This window comes from Acytostelium subglobosum, assembly GCF_000787575.1.
Source record: "Acytostelium subglobosum LB1 DNA, scaffold: scaffold32, whole genome shotgun sequence".
Lineage (NCBI taxonomy): Eukaryota > Evosea > Eumycetozoa > Acytosteliales > Acytosteliaceae > Acytostelium > Acytostelium subglobosum.
The window spans coordinates 279,561-294,049 of NW_012236501.1; the positions used below are offsets into that span (position 1 = coordinate 279,561).

At 43.7% G+C, this 14,489-nt stretch overlaps 6 protein-coding genes across 6 annotated transcripts; 5 read left to right on the forward strand and 1 right to left on the reverse strand.

The window, feature by feature from the left end:
- Nucleotides 1–227: 227 nt before the first annotated feature.
- SAMD00019534_114280 (hypothetical protein) lies at nucleotides 228–551 on the forward strand (the record flags this gene model as incomplete). The annotated part of the gene is made up of 3 exons (XM_012893432.1): nucleotides 228–250; nucleotides 350–409; nucleotides 479–551. 3 exons carry the CDS (start codon nucleotides 228–230, stop codon nucleotides 549–551), a joined length of 156 nt encoding a protein of 51 aa, XP_012748886.1.
- A 2,253-nt stretch (nucleotides 552–2,804) lies between these two features.
- Nucleotides 2,805–4,716, forward strand: SAMD00019534_114290 (hypothetical protein; the record flags this gene model as incomplete). Its single annotated transcript, XM_012893433.1, has 2 exons — nucleotides 2,805–3,307; nucleotides 3,459–4,716. The coding sequence occupies 2 exons, from the start codon at nucleotides 2,805–2,807 to the stop codon at nucleotides 4,714–4,716; spliced, it is 1,761 nt and encodes a 586-aa protein (XP_012748887.1).
- A 114-nt stretch (nucleotides 4,717–4,830) lies between these two features.
- On the reverse strand, nucleotides 4,831–6,585 carry SAMD00019534_114300 (hypothetical protein; the record flags this gene model as incomplete). The annotated part of the gene is made up of 5 exons (XM_012893434.1): nucleotides 4,831–5,005; nucleotides 5,076–5,176; nucleotides 5,251–5,601; nucleotides 5,721–5,872; nucleotides 5,958–6,585. Coding segments are annotated over 5 exons (1,407 nt in total), but the record flags the coding sequence as incomplete, so codon positions are not given.
- Nucleotides 6,586–6,765: 180 nt separating this feature from the next.
- Nucleotides 6,766–8,727, forward strand: SAMD00019534_114310 (hypothetical protein; the record flags this gene model as incomplete). The annotated part of the gene is made up of 4 exons (XM_012893435.1): nucleotides 6,766–6,968; nucleotides 7,046–7,149; nucleotides 7,229–7,483; nucleotides 7,730–8,727. Coding segments are annotated over 4 exons (1,560 nt in total), but the record flags the coding sequence as incomplete, so codon positions are not given.
- Nucleotides 8,728–9,339: 612 nt separating this feature from the next.
- SAMD00019534_114320 (hypothetical protein) lies at nucleotides 9,340–12,546 on the forward strand (the record flags this gene model as incomplete). Its single annotated transcript, XM_012893436.1, has 7 exons — nucleotides 9,340–9,669; nucleotides 9,759–10,057; nucleotides 10,143–10,827; nucleotides 10,899–11,139; nucleotides 11,207–11,607; nucleotides 11,675–11,936; nucleotides 12,008–12,546. 7 exons carry the CDS (start codon nucleotides 9,340–9,342, stop codon nucleotides 12,544–12,546), a joined length of 2,757 nt encoding a protein of 918 aa, XP_012748890.1.
- A 734-nt stretch (nucleotides 12,547–13,280) lies between these two features.
- On the forward strand, nucleotides 13,281–13,917 carry SAMD00019534_114330 (hypothetical protein; the record flags this gene model as incomplete). Its single annotated transcript, XM_012893437.1, has 2 exons — nucleotides 13,281–13,512; nucleotides 13,568–13,917. The coding sequence occupies 2 exons, from the start codon at nucleotides 13,281–13,283 to the stop codon at nucleotides 13,915–13,917; spliced, it is 582 nt and encodes a 193-aa protein (XP_012748891.1).
- Nucleotides 13,918–14,489: the final 572 nt, after the last annotated feature.

Here is a 14,489-nt window from a genome sequence, read left to right on the forward strand (position 1 = left end):
AACACATATAACAACTATTTTTTGGGTGGGGGGGTTGATCATCAGTGACTCGTGTGTGTGTGAGTATGATTGATCTAATGAGGTTAGGGGTGAATGTGGATGTAGTTGTTGGATTCCAAGTGAATGAATTAATTCATACCAGCTCATAAAGCGTATCTGTTCGATAACAATTATAATTAAAGGACAAGAATGGCAATAATGATGTATCAATCAATCACATGATGTGTATGAGTGTGCATGTGAAGAGATGGTAATTATGTGTGTGTGAACATGGCAACGATGAAACTACTCTCACTCACTCACTCGCCGTATCCTCACTCAACTTACTTTCTTACATGTATATACACAGCAACCAAGCCAGAAAGAACCCACATATATCTGTCAAACACTCGCCGCTAGTTGATTGGGAGTAAGTATGGCGAGTGGATGGAGTACACCATACATTAATCTCTAACTATCACATCATCATCATCATCAGAGCTTCACCCAGATGTTCCGACATCCATTCAATTCAATTCCTGTTGATCAACAACTCCAGAGCACCACGGTGATCGGCTAGGGGTGGTAGTGTTAGAGAGTGGAATCTGGTTGTCATGTTTAATGAATCATATTTAAGAGAATATATGATAGGCGTATACAACTCAACCATCTCTGGATTGATTGATATGTTATATATTATGACCGGAACGGAACGTGTTGCGCTGAATGATATATAGTATGTGTGTTAGTGAGTGTGAGTGTGTATGGAGTGAAGTGATTGCTACTGATGATGGATGGCATGGCAGCCAGTGAAGTTGGATAGATGGATGGATGGAAGGATGATGCTGTTGCTGGTGTCACCGTTCACACCAGCTACTGTCATGGCTGCCATGTTTTGTCCACCCAACCAACAAAGAAACAATCCACCCGTCCGCGCACCCACACCCGTCCACCCAGACACGGTCCGCTGGCCTGTCAGCCAGCCATCCTCCACCGAAATCGATTCCAACAATAACTACAACATCCGTAATAAAACATGTTATGTTGTTGCTGTTGTTTAGTTGGTGTTGTTGCTGTTGATGCTGTTGCTGTTGTTCCTGTTGAGTGAGTGTCAATCAATTAATATCAATCCTTTTATAATCAATTACTAACATTCGTCATCATCATCATCATCACTCACTCACTCACTCACTTCCAGCTCCAATCTTTCAAACCTTCCTTCCTTCCTACCTTACTTTCTAAACTACTTTGTTGTTGTTGTTGTTGGTTAAAGAGCAATCAACTCCAACTCTCAGAGCAATCATAGCCACACACCTCTAACTTCCAGGACCATCAACAACCTTCCAACACCCAACCAGCAATCAATCATCATAGTAGTACTCAATAAGTTATCCTTGGAGACAATAATTCATACTTACTTTACACAACACAACACAACTTTGGTAAGAGCATCTACTATCATCAACATTACTGCACTTGAACATCACTTCCACAACTTCACTTAATCATAGATTGATGCAATGATTTTATTCATTCATATGAATGTTCATTCATTCACTCATACTAGTATCCCAATGTGTGATCATTATCAACCATCACCAACAAAGCCAACAACAATGGGAAATTTACAAACAGCTCCCCATCATGATGGTTGGGGTGAAGGCCTCGATCACTTTCACAAGCTCCAACACACACACACATATTGATCATCACCATCAACAACAGTTCATGATACCACCAAACAATACTCATATCGGCTACCTATTTATCACTTCACTTCATTCATCAATCACTTTGTGTTTGAGATTGTGTGTGAGTTGTGTGTTGATCAGATCCAAAGTCGCTACATCCCCCCACTGATCAGAGGGTTGATCATTCTCAATGCCATGACCCCAAAGGGTCTAGATGACCACTCATTCACCCATTCAACTCAACTCATTCATTCAATGTGTACTGTAAACTACAATGACGGTTGTTCGCCCATTCGCTGGACTACATCATACGTGACCCTCTGAACGTCAACGACCCAGTGTGACATCTCCAGCTCCCCAGCTCTCCTTTCCCTAATTACACCTTTGTGGTCCACAGTCACGGTCACAGCCACTAGCTGCCCCAAGCAGGCTTGTCGGCCACAGCCACACCTGCACACGACGACTGTGAATGTGTTACTATTGTTGTTGCGGATATAGTTGGATGCATCCAATAACAACAACAACAACATCAACAACCAAGTTGTTGTTACTATTGTTGTTGTTGTTGATGATGATGATGTTGTTATTGTTGTCTCATTAGAGAGACGCGTTAAGACTACAATGGTAACATCAATCAAACAAACAATCAATCAATCAACTCAACATCTGACCTGGCAGGTTTGCTGCTTGGTGCCGGGATGGTTTGGCAAAAGGTTGAGGTTGGGCTTGAAGGTTGCATCCTACCTACCTAACTTACATTGTTGCTATATTATATTATTATACCTAAATCATCATCATTGCAATTTCCTATCCAATCCAATCCCTATCACCAACCTTCATCTCGAACTTACTCGCTCACTCCCTCCTCCAACACCATACTCGCTTCTTTCTTTCTATTCTTAAACTAACATCAATGTTAATTAATCATAGCACAGAGTAGTAAGATCACTTGGTAACCTTTGAGATAATATATAATACAACTTATAACTTAAAGTAAGTACAATAATGTAGCCACTCCGACGGAAACAAACTTCCGCACTTGTGGCAACACACTTCCGAGCCCGCGGAAACAAACTTCCAAGTACTAACATAACATTGTTGCCTGCAGAGATGGAACCACAACATAAACTAAACATGTTACTCAACTCTATAAGTGATGATCAACAACATCATCTACATCAACAACAACAACTACAACAACAACATCACTATCAACAATTACAACAATCTCCACCATCCATACATAAACGATTCAAGGAGGAGAATGGAGATGATAGTAGACAGACACAACATTTTGACTCGTTGAGCGTTCTCAACTCGCCGGCCAAGAAGTCAAAGGTCGGCCATCCCATAAATGAGGAGACCTCGCCACATGCCTCCTCGCCACAACTCCTCAGATCAAAGACCGTGCCACTCTTTGACCATCTATGTCCTTCATCATCCACCTCCACAACACATTCAAGTTTGTTGCCAGGACTTAATAATCATCATCACAATAGAGCATCAGTTGGACTTGGACATGGAAATGGCCACTCACACGCTAATCCACATGGACATGGCTTTGAAAGAACTGAACAGATGGTGGCCGACCATGATAATAACTGGGGACATGAGGATCTGTCGGACGAGGATGGAGAGTATGACGATGAGGACGACGTTGACGACGACGAGGGTGCCTTTGACTTGGACGACCACCATCATTCGTTCCAAAGCCAGTTCGACGAGATGCGCCGATCGCATCAACAGCATCTGACGCGTCCAGACCACGACTTCTCGCTCAATGACAAGCTGCCATCGTTGCCCAGGGATCAACTTGAAGGGCTCGTCCGCCAATGGCATCCCCAACTCGGCATCATCCACACCAACACACTCGCCCAAGGCCAATGTCGGCACTCCCTCGCGTCCATTCCCCAACCTGGACTACAAGATGAAGAGTGAGCAGGTCAAGCAGAACCCAGACGGCACATACAGTTGCCCATACGACAGCTGCCGCAAGACGATCAAGGGCAACAAGGGCAACCTGTCCTCGCATCTCAGGTGGCATCGTCGTCTGGACGCCGAGGCGGGCGAGGGCAAGGGCATCCCCATGGAGGAGGGCGAGGATGAGGAGTTCACCACACCCATGAAGCCATCGCAGCGTGGCGTCCAACTGCGCAACCAAATGATATACTACGGTCTCAACCTATTCCGCCAGGACAACCAGGGCAAATACCTGTGCTTCTTTGAGAACTGCAACCTGAGGATGTTGACCAACTTCTCCCGACACATCGCCAAGCACGAGCGCAAGGGCGACCGCATCAAGGACGACCTGGTCGAGCAGTCGCCCCGCCGTCTAGCCATGAGCTCGCCGCCCTCCGCCTCCATCGGCACCCTGCACTCCAGCCTCTCCTCGCCCATGCTGCTACTCTCGCAAAGCCTGCAGTCCACACCCAACCTCTCACCGCTTCAAGACAGCTACAAGACTGCCAAGAAGAAGCCTTTGTTTGTAAACACCAAGTCGTGCTCATCATTGTTGGGCAGCGGCAACTCGCACATTGGTAGCAGCTCGTCCACGCCCAACTCCCCTTCGCCAGCATCTCTTAAACTAAGTGCCATACTCGCCAACAGTACCTCAGGCGCAGGCGACAAGCCAGCGGTCCTCGGCAAGATTGACAGCCTGTTAGTATCATCTGGCTCCGAGTCAGACCTGTCCGACTTCTGGGTGCCATCATCATCGCACGGCTCACCAAGGCCATCGGTGATGTCACCACAGACTCCATCAGCGTCCAAGCCATTATCCATCGCGCCCAAGGAGGAGATCCAATGGGTTTACAAAGTGCCCAATGCGCCAACCTCTACGCCATGCAGTCCACGAGTGTCAAACAATGCGCTGAGTCATTCGTCCAGCACCGTACCCACCACTCCCATCCTGAGCAAGGGCCAGTCGATCCCGCCACCCATGACGCCAACCTCCCACATGAGTTTCCAATTCTCCAAACTCCGTTGTCGCTCACGTGAAGATGAAGTGTTGGCCAAGTCACTGATTGGTCTTGGACATTCTGATTGATTGATCGATGATTGATCAATTAGATAGCACCAATGTAGTATTAATAATAATAGTATTAAATCATTGTATATATATGTACCAGAGTACTTGGTGGGTTTATGTTTGATTGATTGATCAACTGGCATAGTTGGACCATTTTCCACCTTGTTTGGAATAGAAGTCCATGGGATAGATTGTTTGCCATTCGATACCTCCAAGGGCAACCTCTGCCTCATAAGTATTCAACAATGGACGATTGAATGCATATCCCCAATCAATCGATAATCTTGGGCATGCTATTTGTATCCAACTAATAATAATGATGATGTTCCAAGGTTAGCCAAATCAATCCAGTCCATCAGTCAAACAATCAAACATACCATTCAATATCATTCATCAAGTCCAACTTATAAGGGAATATTTCCGAGAGTAGCACTATAGTGTAGTCCTTGTTGCTCTTCTTTAGTAACTCCTCCAAGTGCTGTTTGATTGATTGATTGATCATGTTAGTTACTCATTGAGAGATTGAGTGAATGATTAATTGATCAAACTTACATCCAAGATCCTTGGACTACCTTGTCGACCAAGTGTACCCAAGATGATTCCATAGCGTTTGGCCTCGCTGGCCTTTTGAATGGCCGTTCGTCTAATAGTGTACATCGCTTCAAAGTCGTATTGCTCATGTGAGAATACCTTGCTGTAGGGATCGTATCTATATGCTTTGAGCATTGGATTTGATATCATGATTGATTCGAGATGGAATCGACCATCACCAAGATACACCAATACCAAATCATCGCCTCTTATCTTTGGGGAAGTGCATCCAAGTATCTCACCATGTGACAATGGTTTCTCTTGAGGTATAGATACATTATCAAAGTGTTCCATCAGTGTTGACTTGGCGAACTATATATGATTAGATGGATTGATGTCAATGAGTTGGTCGCGGCGAGAGTGTATCCGCGCGGAAAATGAGTGGCGAGTCCGTCAATCAATGAGTTGTCGCGGCCAATGACATGCCATACCTGTAGTGATGCTGAGAACTGAATAGTTGACACCAATATCAGCTTTGTATCCTTTTCAAAGTTATACTTTAGTGTCTCGATGAAGTGCTTCAAGTCGATCTGGATATCCACAAACACGTAAAGCATATTAATCTCGCTAACATCAATTGGAACTACATGGGTGATTGTATGATTGATTGAGTAAGTGATTGACTCGATCGAGCGAGGGACATGGACCATGGACAACGCGACACGTACCAAGACATGAGTGACCAAAGTGAACCATAAAGTCAGCGCCCAATGACTTGGCGGTGTAGTCATCGACACAGCATGCACCATAGGTTACGTCGCCCATGATGATGGTCTCGACATTGGCAAATGCATTCAATATGTCTGAGATGATGCAAGAGTACATGAGCAATCCCTCGGGGAACTGCAATGCCACACGCTTCGATTGCAACTGTCTCAATCTCCAAATAGTCTTGTGTATCTCAAAGTTATAATTCGATGGCAACACTGCCATTGCATTATTCAGTGCTTCATCCTTCAATATTGAATCTGGTATCTGTTGTTGTAGTGCCACTGATCTTCCAAACACCTTCGGTTTGGACTTGGTCTTGGCTTCGCCTTGTGATTGTGATACAACGATGTCTCCACTCGCATTATTATCACTTGTGACATTGTTGTTGTTGTTGTTGTCATTGTCATTGTTTGATGATGTTGATGATGTTTGTGCGGCCAACTTCTTCTTTCCAACGAATCGTCTGACTACCTTCTTTGGTTCATCAGTCTTTGGTTGCTTTGTGTTTGTCGTCTCTGATGATGATGATGTAGTCGATGGTATAACAGGTTGTGGTTGTTGCTCCATTATTATATGTATCTGTATCTATATATGTTTATGTATCAAGTCGAATGAAGAATGACTCGGTCGGCTTCCCAACACGTCTTATTCATCAAAGTTCGCAAAACACTCGTTTTCTTCAATTTGCTTCATTTTGAGTCAACTTCACACCTTCATTCATTCAAAGTCATTCAAAGTCATAAACAGATACAGAGATACAGATAATATATATATATAAGGATGGCTAGAAGAAAGAGTAAACAAAAGTTGGTGATCACTGCAAGTGAATGGGTGAATGACTTTGGTGGAAAGAAGGAGGGGGAGAAGAGAAGTAATGAGAAGCCTCTGCCTTACTACTGTTGTAGTCTGTCATTGCAGCCATTCGATGATCCAATGTGTACACCAGATGGTAATATATATGAGATGCTGTAAGTATAACTATATGAATACAGACAACATCAACTCAATCTCATTCACCAACACTCATTCAATCAATCAAACATAGCAACATCATTCCATTCCTCAAGAAGTATGGAAAGGACCCTGTTACAGGAAAGCCAATGACAATGAAAGACTTGTTCAAGGCCAACTTTGCAGTCAATGATGATGGTATGTACATTGGATGTTGGAAGTTAGAAGTTGGAAGTTGGCAATAGACACTAACATACCCGAACAAACAAACAAATAGATGAGTATCACTGCCCTATAATGAAGAAGGTGTTTACAGACTTCTCACATATTGTTATCAACAAGAGGACTGGAAATGTGTACTGCCACGAGGCTGTACAGAAGCTAAACTTTGAAGCAAAGCATTACTTTGATCTCATTGACGACACACCATTCATCAAGGCCGATATACTCACCATACAGAACCCTGCCGACCGTTCCCTAAGGAATCTATCCAACTTCCACTTCATTCGAGCTGGACTCGACATCAAGGATGGTATGTTGTTTGAGTGTCGCGAGGTGAAGTGAGGTAGTAATTAACTCGCGAGTTTAGACAAGGGTACATCAAACATCAACATATCAGAGTCAACAATGAGGATATTCAATGAGTTGAAGGAGAAGGGTATACCATTGAGTGAGGCTACATCATCAGCTGTAACAATATCACCGGCAAATAGCACGAATGTGATCACATCAACATCGACATCGACATCAAAGGTCACAACAAGTAATTTAACATCAGAGTCATCAAAGACAAGTATATTGAACAAGGATTTGGAGCAGTTCAAACGCGAGAAGGAGGCCAAGGCACAGGCAATACGCAAGCAGTCGGGCCAGGCGCCCTCATTCACATCGACCGGATTCGGCCTGAACAACATCGTCGAGGATCACCCCGCCGACGCGCCCGGCAAGAAGACCAAGAGGAAGGGCTACGTCAAGCTGAGGACGAACCTGGGCGACCTGAACCTGCAGCTGCACTGCGATCTGACGCCCAAGGCTTGCGAGAACTTCCTCGAACTCTGCGAGACTGGCTATTACAATGGCGTGTCATTCCATCGCCTGATCAAGAACTTCATGGTGCAGGGCGGCGACCCCCAGGGCACGGGCACGGGCGGCCAGTCCATTTGGAAGAAGCAGTTTGCCGACGAGTTCAAGCCGTCACTGTCACACAGCGAGCGAGGCATACTGAGCATGGCCAACTCTGGCCCCAACACCAATGGCTCGCAGTTCTTTATCACATTCCGTGCCTGTCCTCATCTGGACAGGAAGCACACGGTGTTTGGCAAGGTGGTCGGAGGCATGGAGGTGCTCAAGACGATGGAGATGATCAAGGTCGATGACAATGACAAGCCACAGAGTGCAATCAAGATCAACTCGGTGGTCATCTATGACAATCCATTCAGGTCGTTGGATGAGGAGGAGTTTGAAGAGTTAAAGAAACAAGAGTTGAAGAAGAAAGAGAAGGATTCAAATCAATATGATCAATCAGAGCGAGGACAATGGTATAGCAATCCAACAACTTCAACAACATCAACAACAAATGCAACAAACAAGACAGGTGTTGGTAAATACCTTGTGGATCAAGTAACTTCGACTACCAAGAAGTCTTCTTCCTCCTCTCCAGCAGCGGCAGCAGCATCATCAGCATCAACAAGTACATTGAAGAGACAGATAATAGAAGAACGACTTAATGAGACCAAGAAACCAAAGACAACATACGGCAACTTCTCGGCTTGGTGAAGACATGTCTGTCTGTCTCTCTGTCCTCAGCGACTCACTCACTCACTCAGTCCAAGCGAGGCTCGCCAACAAGTCGCCAACCAACCCCCACCTTGTCAGTCGCGACATGCACACTCACTGACATCTTGGTCCCAAGTTCAAAGATACATGGCATTAACATAACAAGATTTGAGATGCGTGTGTTGGTCAAAGGTAACTAACTCACTTCCATATTTGGCATTAATATATGACAAATGGATATTATCACATTATCCTAATATGGAATGAATGTAAAGTTGATTGTTTCCCAATAATGGTAAATTAAATTAAATTAAATTAATAAAATAGTGTGTGAGTGTGTTAGTACGTAGAATGTGAACATCACATTATTTGAAGTATGTTTGTGTTTGTGTTTGACGCATCCCTGTTCTGGTCTCCAAGTTCCCAAACACACCACCTTCAAGCTCAAGATTGAGCCTCAACCAAGCATTCATTCATTCATTACTCATTCATTACTACGACTATCATTATCATTCAATCATACATACATAGAGAGTGAGAATAGAAAGAAGATAAAGAATGTCCAATTCATTTAGGTTTAAAGTCAATTATTATACTAGGCTTGGCCAGGAGATGTATATAATTGGCTCATGTCCAGAGTTGGGCGGTTGGATTGAGACAGAGGCCAAAAAGTTAAAGTATAGCGATAATGGTGACTGGGAGATTGTAATAGAGTTCTCTCCTGCCTGTGCCAATGGTACACATTCAAGCAGCAATGGCAATGGCAATGGAGCGACACCATACCCATCCTCTACTACTGCTACTCAAAAGGGTATCGTAGAGTACAAGTACTTTGTATTGGACACCAATGCCGAGAAGATATGGGAGGGTGGTCAGAACAGATTGATCGATATCGCTCAATGCAATAGCCAGTACATCCACGAGGTTAGAGATACCTATCAAGTAAGTGATTGAATGATTGATCGAATGAATGATTGAATGAATAATAGAATGATCGGTCGATTAACAACTCATCCCTATCGCGCACACAGAGTCCATCATCACCGGAGAACACTTACCTGCAATCATGCTTCTTCAATGATGTGTTGCTAAAGCGGGAGCAGGCGGATGTGAAGCCTTATACATTCATCTCTCCATCAAACTCGGAGAGAGTTGTGATACACTTCCAAGTCAAATGTACGGCCGTGCAACCAAATCTCTCTGTCTATCTCGTGGGCAGCAACACTACACTTGGCAACTGGCGCACAGACAGAGCGATCAAGATGAGTGATCAACACTACCCATACTGGAAGATCGACATGGAGCTCAACAAAGAGCAGATTCCATTCTCGTAAGTGTGATGTCCACTCACTCATTCACTTGATCAATCACTCTAACATCATCTGGAATCATTCCAATGAATCAATCAATCAAAGTTACAAATACATCATATCGGACAAGTCAAAGACTTATGTGCAGTGGGAGGAGGGACAGGACAGATGGTTCACAAGCAGTATCTTGGCATCGAATGAGTACTCGTCGACAAGGAGTGAGGATCGCGATTACTATTTCAATGACGGCGACTTTAAGGAGGAGAAGCAGATCAGGACGACCGGTGTGGCGGTCCCCATCTTCTCATTGCGATCCAAGAAGGGACTGGGCGTTGGTGAGTTCAACGACATCATCGCACTGGTGGACTGGGCCTCCGACACGGGCCTGCACATGATCCAGCTGCTGCCCATCAATGACACGACGGTCAATCACACCTGGCGCGACTCCTATCCCTACAGCTCGGTGTCCGTATACGCACTGCACCCCATCTACATCAACATTGAGACGGTCAGCAACGACCCCGCCATCCTGGCAGAGATCAACAGCAATCGCGAAGCATTGAACAAGCTGGACAAGTTGGACTATGAGCTTGTGATCAACCTGAAGCAGAAACTATTGCAGAGGATATATACAAAGGCAAAAGCAGACCTGGAGAAGGACAAAGAGTACGTCCAATACATCAAAGACAACCAAGACTGGGTCCAAGCCTATGCACTCTACTGTGTATTCCGCGACCTCTACCAAACCTCAGACTTTACACAATGGAAGGAGCATCAGAACATTGACAATGTACGTATGATTGGCTCGATCACTCTCGCAATCAATCACTCATTCACTCATTCAATCATTCAATCAAACAGGCTACAATCAATCAACTGGCAGCACCAACATCAAAGTATTATGATCAGGTTAGATATCATTACTTTGTACAGTATCATCTACACAAGCAACTGTTGCGAGCTTCTCAATATGCAGTGTCCAAGAGGATTGGACTCAAGGGCGATCTACCAATCGGTGTCAACAGGTTCAGTGTTGACACATGGTGCAACCCTCATCTCTTCCGTATGAACATGTCAACTGGTGCGCCACCCGATGCCTTTGGTATGTACTTCATCAATGCTACTGCTCCCTCCACATGCTCACTCATTCAATCAATCAAACAACTTAGCTGATGATGGACAGAACTGGGGATTCCCAACTTATGACTGGGACAGGATGAGGAAGGACAACTATGCATGGTGGAGATCAAGACTGGGACAGATGGCCAAGTACTTCCATGCCTTCCGTATCGACCATATTCTTGGATTCTTTAGGATTTGGGAGATCCCTACCGAGTGTCTAACTGGCCTACTTGGTCACTTCAACCCATCACTCCCACTGACCAGGAATGAGCTTACCAGCCATGGTATCTGGGACATCAATAGGTTGACCAGACCATACATCAGATATCATACATTGAGAGAGTTCTTTGGTGATTACTCAGATACTGTATCAAAGAAGTTCTTGAAGGAGTATACTTCCAACTGTTACAAGTTGAAGCCAGAGTATGAGACTGAGAGGAACATCGATGTAAGTCATCTCATCCAATCAATCAATCATGTACACTGACTAACTTGATTCAATCTATCAATCAAAGGCCAACATTGTAGGTGATGACCTTATGTATAAACCAGGCCTATTGAAGTTGGTCCAGAATGTATGTTTGATTCAGGATAAGGAGGATGAGAACAAGTTCTATCCACGTATCGAGTTGATCAAGACATCATCCTACAACGAACTCTCTGATGACTTGAAGAGTGCTCTGTACAGACTCTACATATCATACTACTTTGAGCGACAAGAGGACCTGTGGACACACTCTGCACTCCAAAGATTGCCAATCATCAAGGGTTGTACAAGTATGTATCCAGTGATTGAACATCGTAGAGTGATCAATACCTTACTAACTCAAACATCAATCACTCAAAAGGAATGTTGGTATGTGGAGAGGACTTGGGAATGGTTCCAAAGTGTGTTGAGCCAGTGTTGAAGGATCTAGGCATCCTTGGATTGAGGATTCAACGCATGCCTTCGGACAGCACAAAGGAGTTCTACTATCCATCAGAGTATTCATATCTCACGGTGAACACAACGTCATCGCACGACATGGTCACGCTACGAGGCTGGTGGGAGGAAGACCGCGCTCGCTCTCAGACCTTCTACAACAATGTATTGAACATGTACGGTGAGGCACCATACTTTTGCGAGCCTTACGTCACTGAGACCGTCATCATGCAGCATCTGCAGTCGCCCAGCATGATATCGATATTCCCGCTACAGGACTGGTTTGGTCTGTCGTCAGAGTTGTCATCACGCGATCCAAAGGAAGAGAAGATCAACGAGCCATCCAACCCCTTCCACTACTGGCAATACAGAATGCATGTCGATCTCGAGGACCTACTGGAGAACACCAATCTCAACAAGTCAATCCTGCGACTAGTCACTGCATCAAACAGGAAGACTGAGTGAGTGATTGAATCGGTTTGTTGGACCACTCAACAATGCTAGCACTGCCAAGTTAGCCTGGATTAATACTAAATATTGTTAATATAAACTAACCTTGACCAACCCTTACCCTTTCCCCCTGCCTATGGGATTGTGTTGATTGATGAAGATTAAGCCTTAAAAAGGCAACATTTCCTAATTTGAAAGTAAGGGTAACCCTTCAATTGTCTTCAAACACACCACTCAATGGATGTAGTTGGTTGACATTCGTGACTCAAACATAACATTCACTTTATTATTGTTATCTCTATCTCTTTTATTATTATTATTACTATATACTCTATTTGATATTTATTTCTATCTTTTTTCTTTTATTATTATGTCCAATCAAGCTAAAGGTAGGTTTGTTAGAGAACTCCTATACCTAATGATTTTTCTAACAAATTTGTTGAACCTTAAAGCATTAAAAGGTCTTACCAAAGAGATCGGAAGGATGTCGAATCAGATTGGGATGCTTACAGAGACATCCATTCGACGAACTGTTGAGAGGAGGTTTGGAAGAGAGTTTGCCGAGTCATTCATTATCAAGAATCTCTATGGAGTTGCTAGACTGGTCACTCGGAAGCCATCTAGAAAGGAATTAGATATACAATCTCAAACTGATAGTGTCAACCTTCTTGCAGAAGAATTAGAGGTATAGTATATGAATAATACTAATCAATTGATTGAGTGCTAATCAAAATCAAGTATATTTTAAGATGAAGAACATCCCCACTGTGTTGGCTTCCATATTATCACAGATCCTCCTGTCACCTCTCCAACCCAACGATATTGGTGATCTCAATAGTGGCAACATGTTGAATAACACAACAATGGGTAGATTGATGAATCTGAAGGCTAAAGCGAAGAACGAGCACTGTCGTATCATCAATACAGTCATTTCCTACTTTGAGAAACCGAGAGAGATTAGAGCTCAAATTATCCGCAATGGTAAGTGAGATCTATCTCTATTTAATATCAACCAATTATTAATACTACACCATAGAGCAATTTGGATTTTTTTGCTTTGCTTTCGATCTCAATCCAGCCCAGGAGATCATTCATGTACCCTGGGAGTTGGAGCTTGATTGCAGGGGAGAATTGATCACCTCCTATCAATCCCTCACAATATCCATCGGTGAAATCAAGGCCACTAGACACGGTAGGGAGAAAGCATTGGCTCAACTGAACCGAACCATTTCCATTTTGGACAAAGCATCCAAAATCATCAATGACCCCACCTGGAAAGTGTCATTTCTAGGATACTTTTTCTACACAACTAATGATAGTGAAGTAGAACGCTGGTCTCAATCAACAACACCCTCTGGACAGATCTCCGACTATCCCATTCATTGACAATACTATACTCACTCTCTCTTTATCGGAAATATCATGTTGACATCACATCTCTCAGAAAAAATAGAACAGAAGTACTTTATGATGAGTGGGGATGGATGACGTTGAATTCGCGAGTCATTCAAAGAGATAAAGAGATAAACAGATAAACAGAGATAAACATATATATAACATATAATGGACCCAAAGTTACATACTATGTTCTATAGACCAGAGAGATGTGAGATTGCAGGTTGTAAAGAAACAACTCTATCTCTCTGCGGTGCTTGTAAAGTTGTAAAGTAAGTTGTAAATATCACGAGGTTGTGTAGAATGAGCGACATAGTAACAACAACAACAACAACTACAACAACTACAACAACTACAAACATATATAGATATTGCTCAAGGGAGCATCAGATACAAGGATGGGCAGAGCATAAACCAGATTGTGCAGCATTGAAGAAGAATGGTATTTGGGCAAAGTTCACGAGACAGGAGGATCAGTTGTTGATAATCCAATTGGCGATTTGGTACTCAAGACAACAGAGAAGAAGTGTGGCATTTGTGGCAGGGGTCCAGCCAAGGATCGT